Source organism: Pangasianodon hypophthalmus, chromosome 1, assembly GCF_027358585.1.
Source record: "Pangasianodon hypophthalmus isolate fPanHyp1 chromosome 1, fPanHyp1.pri, whole genome shotgun sequence".
NCBI lineage: Eukaryota > Metazoa > Chordata > Actinopteri > Siluriformes > Pangasiidae > Pangasianodon > Pangasianodon hypophthalmus.
In genome coordinates this window covers 4579154-4600165 of record NC_069710.1, presented here as the reverse complement: position 1 = coordinate 4600165, position 21012 = coordinate 4579154, and the positions used below count along the sequence as shown (strand labels likewise).

The 21012-nt window shown below is 40.3% G+C and overlaps 1 protein-coding gene across 9 annotated transcripts in view; it reads right to left on the bottom strand.

Annotated features, from left to right (window-relative positions):
• The window catches only part of adgrb1a (adhesion G protein-coupled receptor B1a), an 84372-nt gene that overhangs the window by 16208 nt on the left and 47152 nt on the right, over positions 1–21012 (bottom strand). For 8 of the 9 annotated variants that reach the window (XM_026913804.3, XM_026913805.3, XM_026913808.3 and 5 more), the window contains 13 exons: positions 20784–20978; positions 20603–20671; positions 19225–19333; positions 18356–18499; positions 16029–16104; positions 15287–15389; positions 13892–13935; positions 9885–10011; positions 2939–3048; positions 1624–1726; positions 1348–1498; positions 405–474; positions 40–106 (listed from right to left, as the gene is read on the bottom strand). In XM_026913804.3, coding sequence (XP_026769605.1) covers positions 40–106; positions 405–474; positions 1348–1498; positions 1624–1726; positions 2939–3048; positions 9885–10011; positions 13892–13935; positions 15287–15389; positions 16029–16104; positions 18356–18499; positions 19225–19333; positions 20603–20671; positions 20784–20978 — 1368 coding nt within the window. The remainder of the gene's footprint in view (positions 1–39; positions 107–404; positions 475–1347; positions 1499–1623; positions 1727–2938; positions 3049–9884; positions 10012–13891; positions 13936–15286; positions 15390–16028; positions 16105–18355; positions 18500–19224; positions 19334–20602; positions 20672–20783; positions 20979–21012) is intronic. The other variant, XM_026913811.3, reaches the window with a different exon arrangement.

The window sequence follows — 21012 nt, the reverse complement described above, 5'->3', positions numbered from 1 at the left end:
TCTCTCTCTCAAACAGGAAAGCAAGGACCAAGAAAGTACCAAGACTACAGCTGCAGCTGGTCCCACAAATGCGTACAAGAGCCCTCCTTCCAGAGACAACCAGCAGCTAGCAGGGTATGGAGAAACAAGGAGAAACAGAGAGAGAGAGAGAGAGAGAGAGAGAGAGGGCGAGGGGGGGGGGGGGGGGGCAGAGAAAGAGGAAAGGTTAAGTAAAGGTAGACAGGTAAGGGAAGAAGAACTGGTCAGACTGAGAAAGGTCATTTCAGACAGATGATGTATGATCCATTAAAGAAGAAGAAGGCTGCATGTTTGTGAAACATTAAATCCATTAATCAATTCCATGTTATTGAATAAGTGTGAAAGGGTGCAACAGACTGCAAAGGCTATGGGAAAAGTAAACTTACTAGTTAACTGTACCATATCCTTTAGCCTTAGTAAAGCCGACAGAGATGGCCACAACAAGAGCAGGTAAGCCTTTAGAAAAGAAAGGGAGAAGAATGATTAGATAAGATCTACCGGATAATAATACCTATGCCCAAATTTTAACAAGACAGGCATGTCTAGTAAGGTTGTTCACAACTACACAGCAAGCATGGCAAAACACTGAACCTTCAGAAGCATCAGTCCCATTACTTGCTTTTCCACCCTTGTTCCAACAAATCTCATTTCCTAAATGAGATATTTCAGTCTATTATACTCTTTAGTATCCTATTTGGACTGTTTAGAAGTAACAACGAGTAACAACTACTAGCCAAGACTAGAACAGGCAATTTGTCCAGGCAGAATTTGTCAAAATAATGCACTACTCTTGGAAAATTGAGAGTTCGATTCCCAACAATGCCAGCTGGGAGCCAAGAGAGCAAAGTTAGCCATGCTTTCTATGTAGGAGGGTATACTCTCTTTCCCCTGTCAATCCTGGCAATAGTGGCCAATGGACATCTGTGACCTCATGTATGCAAAAGGGTAGATAGTGCTTTCCTCTGAGTGTGTGCTGCTTTCCTACAAGAAAAGCATGTGTTAGCCTTCACCCTCCATGGTTGGTAGCTGTTGTGTGATAAGAGAGAGAATGAGAGAAAAATAGGGAAAACTCCCAGCAGAATTATCCTTGCTACTCTTCTTCTCTGAGTTTATTGTTTGATTGCTGGTCCACACTTTAGCTGTCTACAACCATTCCAGTATCTCTCTGGTGACTCCTGTACGTGTGCATTTAAATAGTCGGTGAATAAAAAAGCTGCTTGGCTGTCCAGACTACATATGGAGCTAGTTTGTGTCTGAGAAAATGAATTGAAGAGAGCAGCAAACACTGATTAAAGACAGCCAACTATAGTGCAAACAGACAGAGCTCACCCCATCCCAGGCAGAGGAAGCGTTTGCGTATGATGCGGTTTCTCAAACGGCCGGTCACAGCCATATAAGACTGCCAGGCCTCCGTCAGAACCCAACAGAAGGAGGAGAGAAAGAAGAAGTGTAGAAAAGCAGCCACAAGAGTACAAACAACCTGACATGGAGAGGTACAGAAAGAGACAACATGCTTTTAAGGAGTGTAGAGTGAATTGTATGTGTATTTGTATGTGTGTGTAATTGTGTGTGTGTTTGTGTGTGTGTGCTTCTTACAGGAGTTACCTTGTTTCGTGTCTGAGTCTGACCAATGAGGATTAGCGCATTAGAGGAGATGATGGACAGGCAGAAGTTGATGAGAATGACGGAGCGTTCGGAGCGGATGTACCTTCAGGAGAAGAGAGAAACTCTGCTTAGGAAAATCTGCAGCCTCCACACAATGACTCATCCAGGCAGCAGATATCATGATGATATTCATAACCAGGCATGTTCAGAGTTGTGTATTGAGGAGTTAATACAGAGATTGTGTCCTCAGATGTAACAGACTTATGCTCTACTTGACACTTGTGTGTGCAGGGCAAAGTTTGTTAAAAAACAGAGGTGTGTCTCAGTAACGCTAGATTTAACTTCAATCAGACTGCATTTTCTATCCTGTTTTTTGGCTTTAAAGGCAAATGTTTGCATTTGTATTTATACAAATTATTCATCATTCACAACATAGCATAGTGTGATAAAAAAAATACTGCTTAAAATATATAGCTGAAAAAAATTTTTTATGACATGATTAAAAATATGGCTGCACAACTACTGTGCATTTTTCAAACTTTCCGAATACCTATGATTCACCAGCACGCTCACGCCGCACTCAGCAGAAATCTGAAATTGGTCTGTGTGCTCTCAGCATGTTTTGTATGAGCTGTTTGATTGTGCTTTGGTTGACTGGAGCTGTTAATTAGGAATATTTGACTTTGATGAATAAGTCAGAGCTATTTAACTTCACTAGCAGGTGGGCTATCGTTTATATATAAATCTGAAGAAGAATGCAAAGTGTAATTGCAGTGCACTTTGCTTATATTTACAGATGTAGTAAAAGTGTAGTGTAGTATACTTTCTAGACAAATGGGACATTTTGGAGAAAAGTTCTTAATCAGTTCAGTGTTTGATATGATTATTTTTTCCCTACTGATTATATTAATTGGAAATTGTATCATGTCTGGCCTACAGGTTGCCTGTTGAATATCCCTCACTAAATCTCTATGCAAAAATCACACCCTTCTGCAATTAACAATTAAAACAGCGCTATAACATCATATAATATACTTTGAATCCTGCAATATATATCCTCTTAAACCTTCAAACATTTTAAATACAGTTAAAGAGAAAAAAAAACTATTGCTTGGAAAGGATAGTTAAGCATAATGATGATACTGAATATGTGTGATCTATCTGCTTTCTCCATCTTTTTGTCAAGTCCACTGTGGGAGACCAGGGAACATGGTTATATATACATAAGCATGCATATCTTCTATGGATATACGTATATACATACTTCATTCTGCTTTAAATAAGCCCCTTTTCCCTTTTTCAAGCTGCTGCGTACCTCCACACAGAGACGTAGATGATGATGAGTAGCAGGAGCGTGAGCGAGGAGACCCCACAGCCCACAATCAGCGTCACGGACGGAAGCTGGCTCTTGGATGGATCCATGCTCTGTCAGTGAGGAAAAAGACGGTTGTGTTAGAGCTAATGGAGTACTTGAATAGCACCGAGTTTGTCTTCTTCTTCTCTTCAAACAGCTGCAGTGAGATTAGTGCTGCCCATGAAGCACTGGCTGAGGAGCAAGGTCAACTCAAGGTGACTCGGTAAGGTGCTGCTTGCTGAAGGGCCACACACACCAGAGCCAAAATGCAAAACCGTCATGACAGTCCTCGCATACAATCCTGCTGCAAGTGCCCATAACACTGCTGTGTAAGTAAAATTTAGCAAACAGACTGCCACCGTCACCCTTATGAAACGAATCTCGCCATTTCCATGCTGGTGCAGCCGATGCTCCAGTTTCCATGGTGATGGAGTTGAGAAACAGCGGCCACTGCAGTGGTGGATGCAGCATTAACCCGACTAAAGGTGGCTGTTTGTGCGTTCAACATGAGCTACAGTGTGTGCTGAGTCTGTGTGTATCCGTTTATGTCAGTGTGCATATGTATCCGTCTGTGTGCTTCTACTCTTTGTTGAAAACTGTGATACAAAGAGGAAGTGATGTGAAATGAGATGAACACTGGTAAGACCACATGTGTGTGTGTGTGTGTTTATATATATATATATATATATATATATATATAATATATGCGTGTCTATTTAGAACAAGAGCCTGTTTTTCTTCAGATAATACAATGAAAATGGATGAGTCACATTACTGTGAATTCTTCAATATAATTCATCTAAATATTTAGAAATATGGAAATAAGTCACAGCAATCCATGCCCGCGAGTCCACGAGAGCAAAATTGGCCATGATCTCTGGGTGGGAGGGATGGCATTACTCTCGCTCCCCTGTCAATCAGAGAGACACTAGCCAATCATAGGCTTCTGTGAGGTCATGTATGCTGAAGAGAACAGTTTGTGCTTTTCTCAGAGTGTATTCAGCATCACTGTGACATAGCATGTGCTAGCCTTCGCCATCTCTGATTGGTATCTGTCTTGTGATAGGGGAGGGCTAGGACAAATGACCAAATTGGGAGAAAATTGAAGAGTTTAAAAAAAGAACTACTGTAATACAGACAAAATCATTCGGAAAAAAATGATTTGGGAAAAAATGGGTCTAAAAGTACAACGAAAATGAACAGATGTTGACAAAAAGTCAACAGATGAAGTCATGGCAGATGTCCTAAGGACATGGACTTTGGGAAAATCTGCTACGCTGTGTCCTATATGTGCTTTCAAGGAGGACTGTGGATATGGTCATGCTGTGTGCACTCAGACATGTCGCATGAAGGACAGAACACTTCAGGGCTCTGCAAATCACTTTCGCACACACACACACACACACAAACACAAACACACAAATAATTAGCTAAGATTATAGCCTGTCTCATCTCCAGGTCTGATGGCCAAGCAGAACGAAGTTAATTAATTCCTTCAGATTAATCAACACTGCAGTGAGTTCTTCTCTTTGTGCTGAAAAATACATTTAGACATACTGTACAGAAATATACGATACATACTGTCTAACGAACTGTCTAAAAAAATGGCCTGTGACAATGTTGATGTCTATAAGAGAACCTGTATGAACTGAGCCATGATTATCTACCGCAGATACCAGACGCAATGACTCATGGTACGCTGTTAAACCACACAAACTTTCAGAGACTATAACACTTAATGGCTCAGTTACTTCTCAGTGGTGATAAGGGATTTCATAATTCCTCTCTAATATTCTTATTATTACTAATGTATACATACAGGAATTTTAAAGCACTTATCTAAAGTATAACTCTTGGCCAATTTCGTTGCATCCCTACATAAAATACAAAGCACTGTAATTCTACTTGTTTGTATGCACCAATCTGAGGCATCACTATATGAATGATAGATTGTCTCAAAGAATTCAAAATCCACAGTGACACACAGAATCAACACAATGTTTGTAATAGACAAGAATCATTCTGTGCCATGTCCAAATGAAAAAGACAGCAAATCCCACCTCAGCACATCTTTAATTACACGCTTCACTAGATCAAAACAACTGGCTTGTACCTAGAACATGTTCCTCTTCCCTAAATGGGAGGGCTGATTCCTTTACTGTCGCTTTGCAGGTCCAGATGATATTTGTGTTTGGGAACTAAGACGGAAAGGCAGTGTGATCTGTTCAGTGTGATGCACTGGAGACCTCTCAACATGCGATGCAGAAGGTGAAAATGGGGAAACAAATTGCTTCATCACAAACAAAGCTATGCAGAATTTATTTTGCATGAATAGTTCATTAGAACTATCTTGAAGTCTGGAGAAGTGGTATTGTTTCTTAAAATTGTTATTGTATGCTCAATTGTAATTGGTCAGAAGGTGTTGATTAATTTTCTATAACTGCAGCTCTGATATTAATGTATATTAATATGTTTATTCTAATGTTATCATTTCTATAGTAACAACTTACTTGTGGATGGTGGATGCTCCACAAATGGATTTAAAACGTGTAATTCTTGAGAGTTTTCTGCGAGGCGATGTTTATTTACCATTTTTGGAAGGAGTCTTCAGTGTCAGCGCTTTGTACCAGTCAGAGGTATAGCTATAACTTTAGGTTTTTCTGACACAGGAAAATCTTTGGTTTCTTGGTAACATGACACGCTGCGTTTTTGTCTTATTAACTTTAAAGAGAGAGAAAAAAGAGGTAGGCCTATAGCACTGTAGCCTCAAATTCCTGTTCTTGGCTTCCAGGAGTGGAACCCAATGTAAACTGTCTTTTATGTTCGGTGCTGTGTTTCTGCTCACCATGGATGTAATGAGTGTTATTTGCGTTACTGAAGCCTTTCTGTCAACTCAAACCAGTCTCTGCTGACTTCTCTCATCAACAAGGTGTTTCCACCCACAGAAATGCCGCTCATTGGATGTTTTTTTTTTTTTTTTTTCCGCCCCATTATGTGTAAACTCTAGGGACTGCTGTGAGTGAAAATCCCAGGAGATCAGCAGTTCCTGAAATACACAAAGCAGCCTGTCTGGCACCAACAAACACACTACGGTTAAAGTCACTAAGATCACACTTTCCCCCTTTCTCATGTCTGATGTGAAAATTAACTGAAGTTCTTGACCTGCATCTGCATGATTGTATACATTGTGCTGCTGCCACAAGATTTGCTGATTGGATAATTCCATGAATGAGCAGTGATTGTATAAGTACAAGAGTGTGGAATGTAAGTTTGGCAAACTTAATACATTTTAGCCCACATCTTCATCTAATTCAACCAACCATGAATCTTAAACCACACTCTATATTCACATTAATTTCCTGTATGAAAATAGGAAAATAAATCTACAATAAAAATCTGTTAATTCCACATTTAAACATATCAAAGACGATCCTCAAACTGACACCACCATGTAATGCAGCTCATTTTTCACATTAAAATATAGTGTTTGTGGATCTCGAAAATATGCCGACCAGACGGGTACAGAGACGCAAACTAAATTTCAATTTCTTCAAGGCAACTCAGTACAGCTGTAGCATTTTAGACGATCAATGCAGTCGAACTGGAAGAAATCATAAACTGTCAGTTAATGAATTACTACAACACTTGTAATAATATGGCCAAGAATATTTGATGACTCAGACCTTCTTAGGAATCAATGATCTTTTGCAACTCAATTGCAAATGTTTTTGAACCAGTAACATGAAGCAACCATGCAAACACTTGAACTATGGATGTTGTGACTAGCCTTAAGACTACTTCTATATGCTATTTTTTTATCTTATTGAAAAAATACAATTGACATACCTGCCATTACAATAGTACAAGCGATTTCAAGCATTATCAATCTCACCCAGTCCCTTTCAGTAGACCCTAATGTGACACAGTTCAGGGGTGGGAAAACCACTAGCCTGGGCACCTGGGATAAGCAGATTTTCGGGCAATTAGTTTTTATTCGTAGGTCCAACAGAAAGAAAAACAACCCTACTTCCTACTGACTTTTGCCAAACGGTCTGCAAAAAAGTTTTCATTTGGTGTGTATGTTGAACCATAATGCACTTCCTACCTCAATGCTGTAGTAGTCAACAGCTGAAAAGTGATCTTTCTGAAGGTAGCACATTTTTATTAGGTAGATTAATTAGCATACACAAATGACAGAAGATCTTTTCGCAATCAGGAACAAGTAGGTATATGGAAACACTGAGAAAACCAAGCAAAATAAAGCACAGCACATCGTGCTTACTACATTCTACCTAGCATTCAAACATATCAAGAAAAAAAAGACACTAAACAGACTTGCATAATATCTTACACTTGATTTTGCAAGGACAGAAGAAAGCACCTTGGTGCTTTTTGTTGACGAAATATGAAAGCACCATTAAAAACTTTATCAGGAGAGATTAACGACTACGGACAATCGCCTCCAAAAACACAGGAATGATCAAGCACATTGCAGCTCTTACTTATGCAGTCGGCTTGCTAATGGATTTATAATTTGTCTACCCCTGTAGCTACAATTATGTAGGCTAGGCTACAGGGCAAAATAACTTAATAAACTCACTTACATCTTGCAAAAGAAAAAGCAAACACACACAAGAGAGCCATTGGTTACACAGTATAACTGACTGCACCAAAGTCTGATTTTGCTCTATAATTTCCACATCACACATTCAAAATGAGAGAAATAAGAGATAGACATGAGAAAGACATGAATTAAGAAGGTCTATGGGCCATTTCCTCTGGCTCATTTTCATGCTGAAGCTGTAGGAGGTTAGTTGCAGACAGAGGGACTATCATTTGGAGCATTCAGGAGGTGGTTAGTTTAGTGGCAGGAATAATTAGCAGTGCACTGGTGGGGGGCAGGACAGGAGCCAGAAAGGAGAGAAGACAGGGAAGGAGGACAAGCTCCTTCGCTGGCACATGGCAGGACCGATCAAAACGGCCCAATATGCTTCACCATGAGGAATGTAACAAGCTAAGTGCCACCCTCCCTGAGTCTGCTGCCATCTGCCCAGGTAGGCCAAGATGCCTAGAGAGGGCAATGAACAGGTTCCAGGACTGGACAGGCAATGAACAGCTTCCAGGACTGGACAGGCTTTACACATGGATCAAGCTAAATGCACATATACAAGACACAGTGAAAGAGAAAAGAATCTAAATTCATATCTGGGATGCAAAACTAAAACATACAGTATACAGTATACAGCCCACTGGAAGTTCCAAATCAATCAACACAGATTTAAAAAGCCTTCCTGCCTTAACAATGTATAACGAGTCTGACTATAATACACAACCCAGGTTATGCGTGTTTTTACACACTGTAAATCTGTGCTTGGGGACATGCTAGGGACATCATACACTTCTGATTCTGAAACACATGAGGTGTCCAGACAAGGTGCATGCTGGGAAACAGTTATACAACATACCATAATATGACATTTATGACATTTTTGACCATTTAGTTGGTTAAATGGCTTGCAGTTTGCTATTATACTATAAAGATTTAAAAATCCAGAACAATAATATTTGTTTATTTCTAAGGGTTTAGTATCATAGCTGTGTGTAGAGTATTGTAAACTGTAACAGGTTCAATGTCTATCATGATATAAAAATTCAATACGGCACATGTCTAGTGTAGACCTACTGTACCGTATACTGAAGCACTGCGGACTGAATTCAGTCCAAACCCCTAACTGATGCAGTAAAACCTAATTGAGGCTTCATTTCCAGTGTGTAGAATGAAATGACTAGTGCTTCCATGGTGATAAGTGTAGACAAATGTGTTACTGTCGATGCACAAACCTTTTGATGCTAACAATGAAAAAAAAAAAACATACATTGTTGGTTCATGAAATACAGGGGAAGTGTTTTGGGGATAGATGTGTGGGTTTTCTTTCCCTGTTGGGGCTGAGTGGCCTAATGGCTATGTGGGCCAAGCAGCATAAAGAGAACGTTACTGTGCCTTGTATAGCTTTAAGAGCCTTGGCGGCCCATGCTGTTACCAGGGCAACTGGTGAACAAACTGCTTTAGAGGCAGTTTCCAGTCTAATAATAACTAATCGCATTGAATGAAAAATCCACCCAAAGACACTGCTCATCAGAATGAATGCACATCTGATGCTTTTAAATAAAACATCCCTGATTTTAGGGTTAAAGCACTGTATGTATATGTAGCCTATCAAAGGCCACATCTGGATTTATATTTACTGTAAACCTTTCATTTTACAAAAAGGGGGGAAAATCAGAACTGAGAAATGAGTTCTTCGATCATATATGAAAATAGCAAATACAAGCATGCAGTAAAAATAAATGTAGTTATCTATGGCCTTAGAGTCAGCATCCAGCTGTGAGTATTTTCACACCAGGCTACAGAATGCAGGTAGAATGTTGTAGTATCCAGCTGGAAGAGCAAATTTAATGTATACCTCAATCACACACCCATATTTTCTATCCAGCACATAATATATGGCCATCAAACCATTCAGAAAAAATCTGTGCTATTCAGACCCTGAAACTAGTTATTTGCATGAGCTAATTTCCTGTAAGCACAGACATCCTGAGACAAAGGCTATGCTCAGAGATGCGTTCTATGGCACTAAACAGTTTGCTGAAATATTTATTCTGCCATACTGTTCAGGACGCTATTAGGTTATGCGGGTACATCTTACAGAAACACGCAAAAAAAAATGGTCGCGAGCTGGAGAGTGCGCGTAATGGAGAGGGGGAGGGGGGGGAAGGGGTGGGAGAACTGTCACAGGAATGTGTGGATACGTAACGAGGGCGCCTAAAACAACCAAAAGAACAACGGACACATTCACACAAACGCGTCCTGCGGCGTCGAAGAGACAAGAAGAGGAGCTGGACTTACCGCGTCGGGACTCAGGCGGGCCAAAATGGCGAAGGCGGAGAGGCGCTCGCACACGCACTTGGTCCTGAAGGCGTGCACGGGCACAGCTCTGCAGGCGCGCGCCGACCACGAGCCCAGCGGCGACGAGCTGAGCCCGAGACCACAGAGAGAGAGAGAGAGAGAGAGAGAGAGAGAGGGGAGAGAGAGAGAGAGACACACACACACACAGAGTGAGAGAGAGAGAGAGAGAGCGGCAATCAGCTTAATCACACAAAAAGGACAAAATCAAAAACCCTCAGTTGCTCCAATTTCATCCGCGCTCTCCAACGCTGCCGGAGAACAGAAGAGAAAAAAAAATCAGTGAGAGAGAGAGAGAGAGAGAGAGAGAGAGAGAGAGAATGGAGAAAATGGACGAGCGTTAATGTGATGCTCTTCTGTATTTCTGCATGGACAGGTTAGCTATGGGAATGATGAGCAGGAGGGGAATGCATATGGTTAATGCATAATTTGTTTAATGGATAATAATAATAAAGAACCAATGCATGCTATGCAATGTATATTCATTTTTAGATTAAATAAAATTCTTAGAACGAAACAACTCAGTGGCATTTCCAGGTTTTTTAGACATGGAGTGGCTAATTATGTATAGGACAAAGTTATATTCATGCATGAAAGTTCTGTACTTCAACATACTCAAGGGGATTTACTCAAAATACCTACACTGATGATTAAAATTAATTTGAGCTCCAAACACTTTATTAAGTCCTCATGAATTGTGTAGGAGTATTTATATAGAAGTATACTAAAAAACACATTCGGAATGACAAAAATAATATAGTACACCCTACAAATACCTGATGATAATTTGTTATTAGCTTATAAGTGGCTCAAGAGGCTAGATATTTAGGAGTATTTATATAGAGAAGTGATTTGAGGTCAGAGTTGGGATGGGAGTTGGGGTGGCAAGGATTATTTCAACCCGTGTGCCACACTTTAGTTCACACGTTAAGGTCTTCCTTGCATGGTTTTACATTCATTAGTGATGCCGTTGCAATTATTTTTGCATCAGAAATTGATATCGGAATGGTGACAGGGAGCTTGTCCACTTAGATTATGATTTGGATAAGAACTAATACTGGTGGTTCACTTAGTCTGCTTGGCCTGGTTAGTGTTTTTGCCAAGCAAAATTAGCCCCAACTTAGTGTGCCAGGTTCTCTCATTTGGCCTTAGGCATTTGTGACAGATTGAAAGTAACAGCTTCACAGGTTCTTTCCTGAATCATAATCCAGTGTAATGTTTCTTATGGCAGTGGTTTCACATCCACTTAGTCCGAACCTAAATTCATTAAGACATCAATTGCATTTTGCTTACTCTCGAATGTGATCATCTTGATAAGAAGCTGAATTAAGAACCTAATCATGAAAACATGATTTTTTTTTTGCATGAACCTTGGGAATTATTGGTGCTGCTTTCTGGGTGGGAGGGGCAGCCTTTCTCTCACGCTCGTCGATCAGAGCCAGACTAGCCAATTGAAGAAACATAGAAAAATAGTTCTGTTAGGGCTTTTCTCTAACACTTTCAGCTGCCTTATGATGTTGAAAAGATGCTGCAATTTGATCACCTGCCTACAACGAAACACGTTTTACCTCTTATCCTCCCAGGTTCGTGGTAGATAGGTGTGCAATACAGAAAACTTACCTAGCAGATGGGCATTGGCTATGATAAAAATGGGAGCATACTGAGTCATGAAAACAGAAGAGGAAATCATATGCTTTACAACATAGTGTTACAACTCAATACTATAAATCCAACAGCGTGTATGGGCAGCTGAGACCCTGGGATACCACACAGCTCCAAACAGGGTTACATATAGTAACTGCAAATAACCTGAGTCCACATTACCCATGGTGCAGTGGGTCTTAGAGAACAGCCTGGGGCAAATGGAATGGCAATAAGGGTCATGCCTGTAGCTCCAGGGGAAGGCTCAATGTTAACAGCATTTTCTCTGAAATCCAATATATTATTACCCCCAGCAGAGTCTGTATGGATGATGCGATTAACTCTGTCGACCACACAGACATTTACACTCAGCACAACACCACTGGATTTTTGGATCACTGGGCCGACAGAGCTGTGAGTGTGTGAGTGTGAGTGGGTGTATGTGTGTACGTTCACACTAGCAAGCAACAAAGAGGCAGGCGACCATTTATTTTCTATGTATGTGCATGACACGGAGCTGTGATTTCAGCGACAGGGGCAAGCTTCAAAGTGACAGCACGACAGGCACGATATTTGAACTGAGATGTTCTCTATGCTATGCAAACTAAATATGATGCTATAAAGCGACAAATCCAAGAGATTGGGGTGTGGTCTGACATTTCTTCAGTTCCCTACTCACGACTTCAGTTCCAACCTGCAATTAAATCCATTTACTGTTTGACATTCAAAAATGGAAGAAAATCTTATAACCATGGTTTCATATTATTCTGTCTATGAATACACCCTCTCATTAAATGTGTATAGAGAGATTATGAATAAAAATAAAGCTTAGAAGGAAGTAGCAGACTTTGTTGCTGCCTCTGGTGAGTGTATGTACCTAATGCAGTTAGCTTGCTTTGCTAATCTGCCAAGGAAGCTAGTATAAAGCCTTAGTAGTTACTAGTTTAACTAGTTATGTTCTGTTTTGGAGGTATATACTGTACAGCTACACAGTGCATTCCCAGAAACAACGAGAGCACTGGTCGCTACACACCTATAAGAGAAAAACTACAAGTGACATGAGTGATTTGCTAGTGTGAACATAGGGTAAGAGAGACACAGGGAGAGAAATAAGCTTTGCCACACCAGGTGACCTAATATCACAACTCCAGTTCACGCAGAGAGAGAGAGAGAGCGAGAGAGAGAGAGAGAGAGAGAGCGAGAGCACATTTACAGTAAAAAGTCCATAGGCATACTAAAAAACATTCACAATGACAAAAATAATATAGTACACCCTACAAATACCTGATGATAATTTGTTATTAGCTTATAAGTGGCTCAAGAGGCTAGATATTTAGCATGTGTAAATGTGTGTTGTATAATATAGGTGCCAGTGGATGTCTTGGTAGCAGTCAGTCATATTGATTGTACAGATTGAAGAGTGCGAGGCGCCACAAGGACCACACGCCTTCAAGCTGTTATCAAGAAAACACGCAGTGACAAGGACGCCTCTTCACGTTCCAATTTCTTTCCCAAATATTAACTCATTAATCATAGCAGCTGTCCAAGTTAGAGTTTAATTTTGCACCAAACCCACTCCCTACCCCACTGCCCTTCTCTTCAATATACACCGTGATTGCATTTGAGTATTTTCATCACACTGTGACTCTCCTAGTCCCCCCTCACTCTTTCTTGTCCTTCTTTGTCTTGTCACCCTGCACTGCCACTTCACTCATTTAGGAACAATGCAGAAAGCATTTTACTTGTAGGTTTTGTGCACTTTATCCATTTAAATGCAAATGTTCCAGCCAATGCAATATATGCACTCTTTCTGTTTCAATCAAAAGATAAAAAAGAAAGCACAGGGATGAAAGTGTAGGGAATGAAGTGAAAACAGGACTGAGACAGGGCTACACAGGTCACAGGATTACACCAAATGATGCTACCATTTCTCAGCTTGATTTCCGTTGTCCTTCTCACTTACTCTCACTCTGTCACTTTCTCTGTTTTTTTTTTTGTCCCACTCATTCTATCTGGCTATTTTTTTCTGTATGTGATAGACATACTCTCCTAATTCTGATTGGTTGTGTGAATGTGGCAGAAGGACGACAGTGAGTGTAATAGATCGTGTTCTCTCTGTCTGATCACTAGCGGAACAGAGGCAATGCCGAGTGAACTTTTCCACTATGACACTTCAGTGTCCTCTGAGAGAAGCCTCTTAAAATCACTTCCTCTTGTCTCCCGTTTGAGTGCTAGTCTCTCACAGCAGACAGGGCAAAGAGAGAAAATAAGGGTTTGTGAGATGGGATCAATGAGAGCAAGCCTCTTACCTGTCACTCTCATCCCAGGAAATGCATGTTTGGTTGGTCGTGCCCTGTGTGAACAAAAGAGAGACACAGCTATTACCTTGTGACACTGAACCACACAGTGAAGCCTAAGTCTTATTTCTAGTTCTATGCCTCGTATTCTTGTGCAGTATCACTGAACAACAAAACAACTACCTTACACATGACACCAAATCATAAATATTAGCTGCAGATTATAAACCTGTTTCAGGTAAACTGTTGATGCAGTAGTAGTGGGTAGTATATTTAACCAATATCGCACAAGCAAGAGTGCAGTTATACTGAATATCAGCACGATGCACGAGCCTGCAGGGCAAGCACGAGATTGCTTCTATACAACAGTTCTATAAACTAGAAATTAATATTGCGCAAGTGACATTTCGGACACAGTAAGGCACACTCACTTCATAGCACGTCGGCTAGCGGGCTAGCTAGCTCACATGGATTTGTACATTCCCCTTAAAGGTGCTTCCAGTTAAATTGGTGTCCCTTCTTCCTTTTCATCTTCAACAAACACGCTTTCATATTTGAAGCCAAATGTTATATTCCGGAAAAGTATTTTGTGCCATGTCCGCTGATGATGTTGCTAACACTACAGTAGTAACAGTTTTGAATTAGGAAGTGGAATTTTATATGGTGAAAACAGACGAGCGGAGTGATAAGAATAGTGAAACATCGCAGTGTGGTTATAGGAAATCTAGGCATTCTTGAAACTCCACTTGACCAATCAAATTAGTGGACTACAACTACCTATTGTATAAATCTGTATAAATATGATATATGACTCAGGAACACACTTTAGCATTCAAAAGAGGTAATAAACAAAAGTCTGAGGGGTTAAATTTAAGTAACATTGATTGTTTAGTATAATGAAAGCATATTGAATGCAAAAAAGAAATTCCTTTCATTAGTTCAAAAGAAGAAAGAGAAATTACTAAGAACTGTAGGAAGGCTTGCTTCTCAGACTTACACAAATTCAGAAGCAAAAATGTATTGCTTCTGTGTTTGTCTGTTCTTTTAGGCTACACCTTACTTGTTTTAAAAGAAATTAATGATACAACACATTTTTTATTTACACTCCCGGCAAGCAGTCAGGCAAAGAAAGCTATTAAAACCAAACGAGAAAATGCTCCTTTCTTTAGGTTGTACTTGTGCATGAAATTATTGACCAATCTTTTTAGTTTGGGTTTCTTTTTTCTGTAAAGGTTCTACACAAATAACAATTATTATTATTATTATTATTATTATTATTATTATTATTGGTGTTGTTGATGTACCACTAATAAAGGTTTCAAAAGACAAACCTGCTCAAACATTATTCGCTTTCTTTTATTCTGTGTGCATTTTATCTGATTGAGTTCGGAGGTCAGAGTGGCTTACGTTGTAAAGGTGTGAGAATTCTATCTCCACTGGGGCAGAGAGAGAAATGGGAGTGGGTTTGATTGTCACAGAGATCACCTTGGAGTTCAACACAGTGCTGTTTCTGTGAGAACAAAGAGAAAAGAAAGTGAGAGAAAGGGGGAAGGAGAAAAAGGAGAAGCTGACCTTGAGCTTCAGCCTGAGCACAGCTATTCAGATTTCAATCAGATTAGTACTGCAAATTCATATATAAGAATGTGCAACACAACTGTCCAAGATATCCAAACTCATACCACATTAATATGTCTGTTCACACGCGCACACACACACACACACACACACACACACACCTGTGCAAGTACATAATCAGTCAGGATGAGTGTTTCTGTCAGCTGGTGTCTCTCTCAGAACCCCACATGATCACACTCAGGATGATACAAAAAAGAGATAACTAGTAAAAAAAAAAAAATCAATTCTCAAGGGCAAAAGGAAATAAAAAGAAAATTAATAAAATAAAATTACTACTACAGATTAACAAAATGAGAAAACATCAGACCGATTTTTCCCTCCCCAGCTATTAACCTTGAAGTACTTTTCCTGTAATAGTGTATTACTTATAAGAAGCATACTGAATGAATTAATAACCCACAGACTGCAATCAGTTCCTGCTCATTGCATTTCAGCCTGGATTAGCAGAAGCATGAACAATCCAAGCAAAGTTGCACAAATCAAGAGGAGAAGACGGCGTGACGTAGCTGCTTACCTCTGAAGAGACAGGATACTGCCAAGGTTTCGATAGAGGACAATGCCAGTTACAAACGCTGAAGCCTCATCTTCAGCTGCAACACACATACACACACACACACACACACACACACACAAGAACGTGTACAGAAAATTACTTAGGTGGCAAAGGGGGCAGCAGGCAGCATTGCCCATTGCCAACTCACAAGTCAAATGTCCCCAGTTTGATCCTGAGCTGAGGTTACTGTCTGTGTGGAGGTTTACATGTTGTCTATATGGGTTTCCTCCAGGTTCTCCGGTTCCCTCCCAAATACATGCTGACAGATGGACTGGCTATGCTAAAGTGTCCCATGACTGAGTGTATACGCGGTACCCTGCGACAGACTGGTATCCTATCCAGAGTGTATTCCCACTTTGCACTCTGTGTACCCGGGATGGGCTATAGATCCACCATGACCCAAACCAGGATTAATCAGTTACTCAAATCGAAGTTATGTAAAACATGATATTAAATAAAAGCAAGCTGAAAAATATTGCCTTAATTGCTCCATTCAGACTTATATTATATATATTTTCTGTAAGAGGGGGAATTCATGTCATGCAGCCTATACACGCAATTAACATGCACGCTAAACATATGCATACACACATATGCTTGTCATACAGAGTGACTTCTAATTCACACAAGCCTACTTTCACAGTGGCTGCAATGATGGCACACATTAGCATATTAGGTCTGAAATGTCACAGCCATGTTGAACCTCTGATGAAAAAGCAGACAAATGAAGCGTGAGAAAACATGTGGCACTGTGCAGGCACGCTTCACAGCTGGAAAGGAAGAAGTAGAACTGGACAGAGCCCAGGGCTTGAATACATGCAAACACAAACACATACACAGTGTGTGGCTGGCAGATACAGAGAGAGTGAGTAAGATAGGGGAGAGGGAGAGAAAGACTGGCAGCCAGGCAGTGTGTACACAGACTGCACCTTTGGGGCTGCAGCTGAGCCTACATGGGTATGGAGGGGCGGAGAGTCGAAAGAGGCTGAGTTACTTTCCTCTGATCCCTAGGGACAGTTTTATTCCTGTCTGCCTCAACTCACTCTATCTGTCAGTACAAAACAGCTACAGTGGCTATGGGAGCAAAAGTAGAGTCATGGAGAAAATACCCTTTGGAGTTTTTCTCTGAGCTCTCAAAGATCTCAAAGTTTATTTCTCACAAGCACCACTCTCAGCATGCCCCAAACTTGACTTGTTATCAATCTGCTCCAAGTGTCATTGAAACGGAGCCCCCAGTGGGAGTGGAAATTAGGCCTAATTGCTCTTGATTGGCTCCTGTTGACTCCTGATTAAGCGGCAACTGCCCTATTAGCATAGTCACAGGGGAGGGAACTTCTCTAATGATGCGTATGTTTGGACAAACAAATCTCAGCCCACTGCTCCTCCTAAACAAAAGTAAAACAAAGTTTTTCTTTTCAATAGACCTCCCTTCATATAAGACGACGAACACTACCTGTAGACACCTATAACTACTTGTATTGCACTGGTAGGTGTATGTATCTGGTGTGTATGTTTATTTGATATTTTTCTTTGCAAAGTCTTGGGTCATTTTCACACTTGCATGTTTTTTCAGACTCGGGGCCGCTTTTCACATGAGCTCTGTTTTGAAGCCCGGGAGCAGATCAGAGAACCATTCCCTGGTCCTCTTGATAACGGTTGTCTGGAGCTCGCTTCCACCAAACAGTGGTACAGTCTACAACAGGCATGGAAGCTATCTCTATCCCTGTGCTGCATGCCGAGCAATGTGATTGGGTTACTTCCTGTTTCAAGTTTCGTGATAGCAGGGAAAGGGTTGGTATGGCCAGAGAAGGAGATGAAACACCTTACTGATATATAAAACCAGACTTCAATAGGATTGGAGCACTGTACTTAGTTCATCTTTGTCCTTCCAGTGAGAGCATCATGAACAAAGCATGGCTAAAAGTCTTTTCATACAGCTCCTCATCTGCAAATATTCCTGCACAATGATATTCCATGCATCCTAGAAAAGTGCTGCTCTTCTCTGCTTGAGTATTTGTACCAAAGGAAAATAATGCAAAACAGTAAATGGATGAACCTAGTGTCTCCCATTGTGCAAACTTGCACACTCAAAAGTGAGGTGTGGAATTGCACAATCGAAGGGTCAGAAAGAACTCTTTAATGTTAAAGCTCTTCCCCAAAATAATCCCAGAATCGGTCCCGGGTGCAGTCTAAAGTAAGGCCAAGTGCGGAAACACCCTTTAAGTTAAAGACGTAAAGACATAAGTGTATCTTGTGAGTGTTGTACAAAATATGTCCAAGCTACTCACCTGGGTTACCAGAAGAGACAATGCTCTTTGAGATGGTGACCTTGTCCTCAGAGTTTCGAGCCCAGTCCTCCATGCCCATCCAGCCCTTTTTTGGAAAGCTAATATCTGCAGTGCCTGCAACAGGTCGCTTATGAAGGCTCAACACTGTGGGAAGGCACACACAGACAGCCATTAGAACTAAAATAAACAGGCACAGAGCCTAAGCAAACCTGTCCTCATGCAGTCTAAAGAGATAATTCCTAAGGTTTATTAGCTTGACAGAATACACTTAAAAATTTTTATTTACTGTCTGTGTTTGCGTGCATGTGATTAGGCGTGGGAATGAGAAACCATTTGCTCAGGGACAGATGACAGTTCCATAGCTGGACATGCATTTCTGACAGGTGATGGTAAAGAACTGTTCTCAGCCCACACACCCCCACCTCTCCACGCTTCTCTCCAATCTGCCATTTTTGGTCCCCCTGAGTGTCCTAGTGAGAAACAGCTCATCTCCTGCCTGTCTCTGCCAGTTTCTGTGTGTGAGTAAAGCACTTCTCCCATGTGGGCCCTGTGCTGTGGAATTGTGGGTGGATCACAGTGGGATATGAATGCCCTGCGAATGCCCAGAGCTACAGGATCTGGGTAAATGTACATACACCTGCTTTTCCCAGAAGAAGAGTAAACATCTCAGGGGAATGTTTCCTTCACAGTGAGGATTTTCTGAAACAGTGTTCATGACATTTCCAACTCGACAAATTTATGCGCCAAGAATATCAACTCAGTACCGGAAGTTATTTAAATGAATTATCTGTATACGTATATTTGCTTTTGAATGCTCACAGTGATGTAGCATTTTTGAAACAGCACAGTTAAAGCATAATATGACTAACCAAGGTTGTCTGTGACCTCATAGTTATCTTGAAAGTCCTTCATACGGAGGCTGATGACGTCAACAAAATCCTCCACCAGACGAAAGAGCTCCTTAATGTTAGGACCTAACTGAAAGATAAAGATGACAAGAAAAGGATGAAACAATCCAACACTTTAAAATGGCAGCTTTGGAGGAATGTTTGTGGGTAAGTGATGACAGGATTGTTAATATAAATGCAGAGAATTAGTTTAAAGATACACTATAAATATTTGATCCATCAAATGTCTGGCTTTATTAATCATAAATGTCATTAGGTTTATGTCCAAAACGATGCATCAGTGTGTTTGTCAGTTGGCGTTCTAAGCATATGGATGTGGTCCTAATCTATAGATGATTAGTGATGGTGATGCAGACTGAATGTTTAAGGACTGATAGAAGAGAGAGGAATCTCTCTCTCTATAATGCTCCTACAGTCCACACTCCTCTTCCAGACCCACAGCTAACTGAGTCATACCTGCTGCACTCCCATCTCTCTCTCTGTTTCTCTCTCTCTCTCTCTCTCTCTCTCTCCGTGACATTTACAAATGTGTACCAGAACAAAAGTTTAATAACTGATAAGACCACCTTCAGAAACTAAATGTAATAATGCATTAGTCATATAGTCCAAGCTAAATAATGGGTTTCATAAAGGCCATTCTTTAGTAGTTAAAATCCAAGACAGAGAAAACTTCATATTAAAACTAGGAAACTCAACCATTATATTAAATACACACTTATAATGACTAGCAGGTGTGAATGAGATACCTCTAAAGCAAATCTGTTAAAAAAAAAAAATTCCTGATTCCAACAAGAATAAATAACGGGTTATATTTATGCTACACTATCACTTTTGCTATTGCATTGCTAAACCAAAATGACATGGACTTTAACATTTGTTTTAATTTGTTTGAAAAGCATCAAATTTTGGAGGAATGAGAGGATGCTAAAAAACGCTAGACAAAACAACTTTCAACTTTTCAACTTTTAGCCTGTGGGTATGGAGGACTAAAAGATTAGCTTAGTACAATATTAATGAGGATGCTATTTAAATTTCAATCTAATTCATTTGTAAATTTGCAAAGAGGAAAGAGGAAACACTCCTTGGATTTTACAGTAGTCCTGCCCTTTCTCTCCTCTGTCATTATTTCCTTATATCAAGACTTTTCCTAGGATATTCTTTTTAAATCAAACGCCTGAAAACATGGTAAATGATTTATGAATCATGTTGTGTTTATTCCTGGCTATACATATATACAGTACATGTCATTATATATATATATATATATATATATATATATATATATATATATATATATATATATATATATATGTACAAAACTGTAGAAGGAAGAACTCACCAGCTGTGCTTCTTCCCATCTCTCTCTGTTTTCATCCATCAGCAGGTTACTAACTGACTGAACAAAGTTCTGCAGACCAAACAAGCGCACAATAAGGTTTCATATAGTGTAACAGTATAGAACACTTTTCCGCTATGTCTCTCACTGTCTTTCTCTGAGTGAAACATTGTGCTGCACTAACCCTCATGTCAGCACTGCTGGGGCTGTAGTAGGACCTCCTAAATATCTCTGTCATGTTCTTCAGGATGTCGATTATAGCCAGCAAGTCTCCACTGTAGCTGGTCCCCTCACTGGAAGTCACCTTCAGCTTGTTCATAACCTCTGAAACTCCATCTCCCACAAGCCCTCTCTGTGCCTTTGACAGGTGGTCACGGGTCTAAAGAAATGATTATCATTTAAAACCTTCTCAG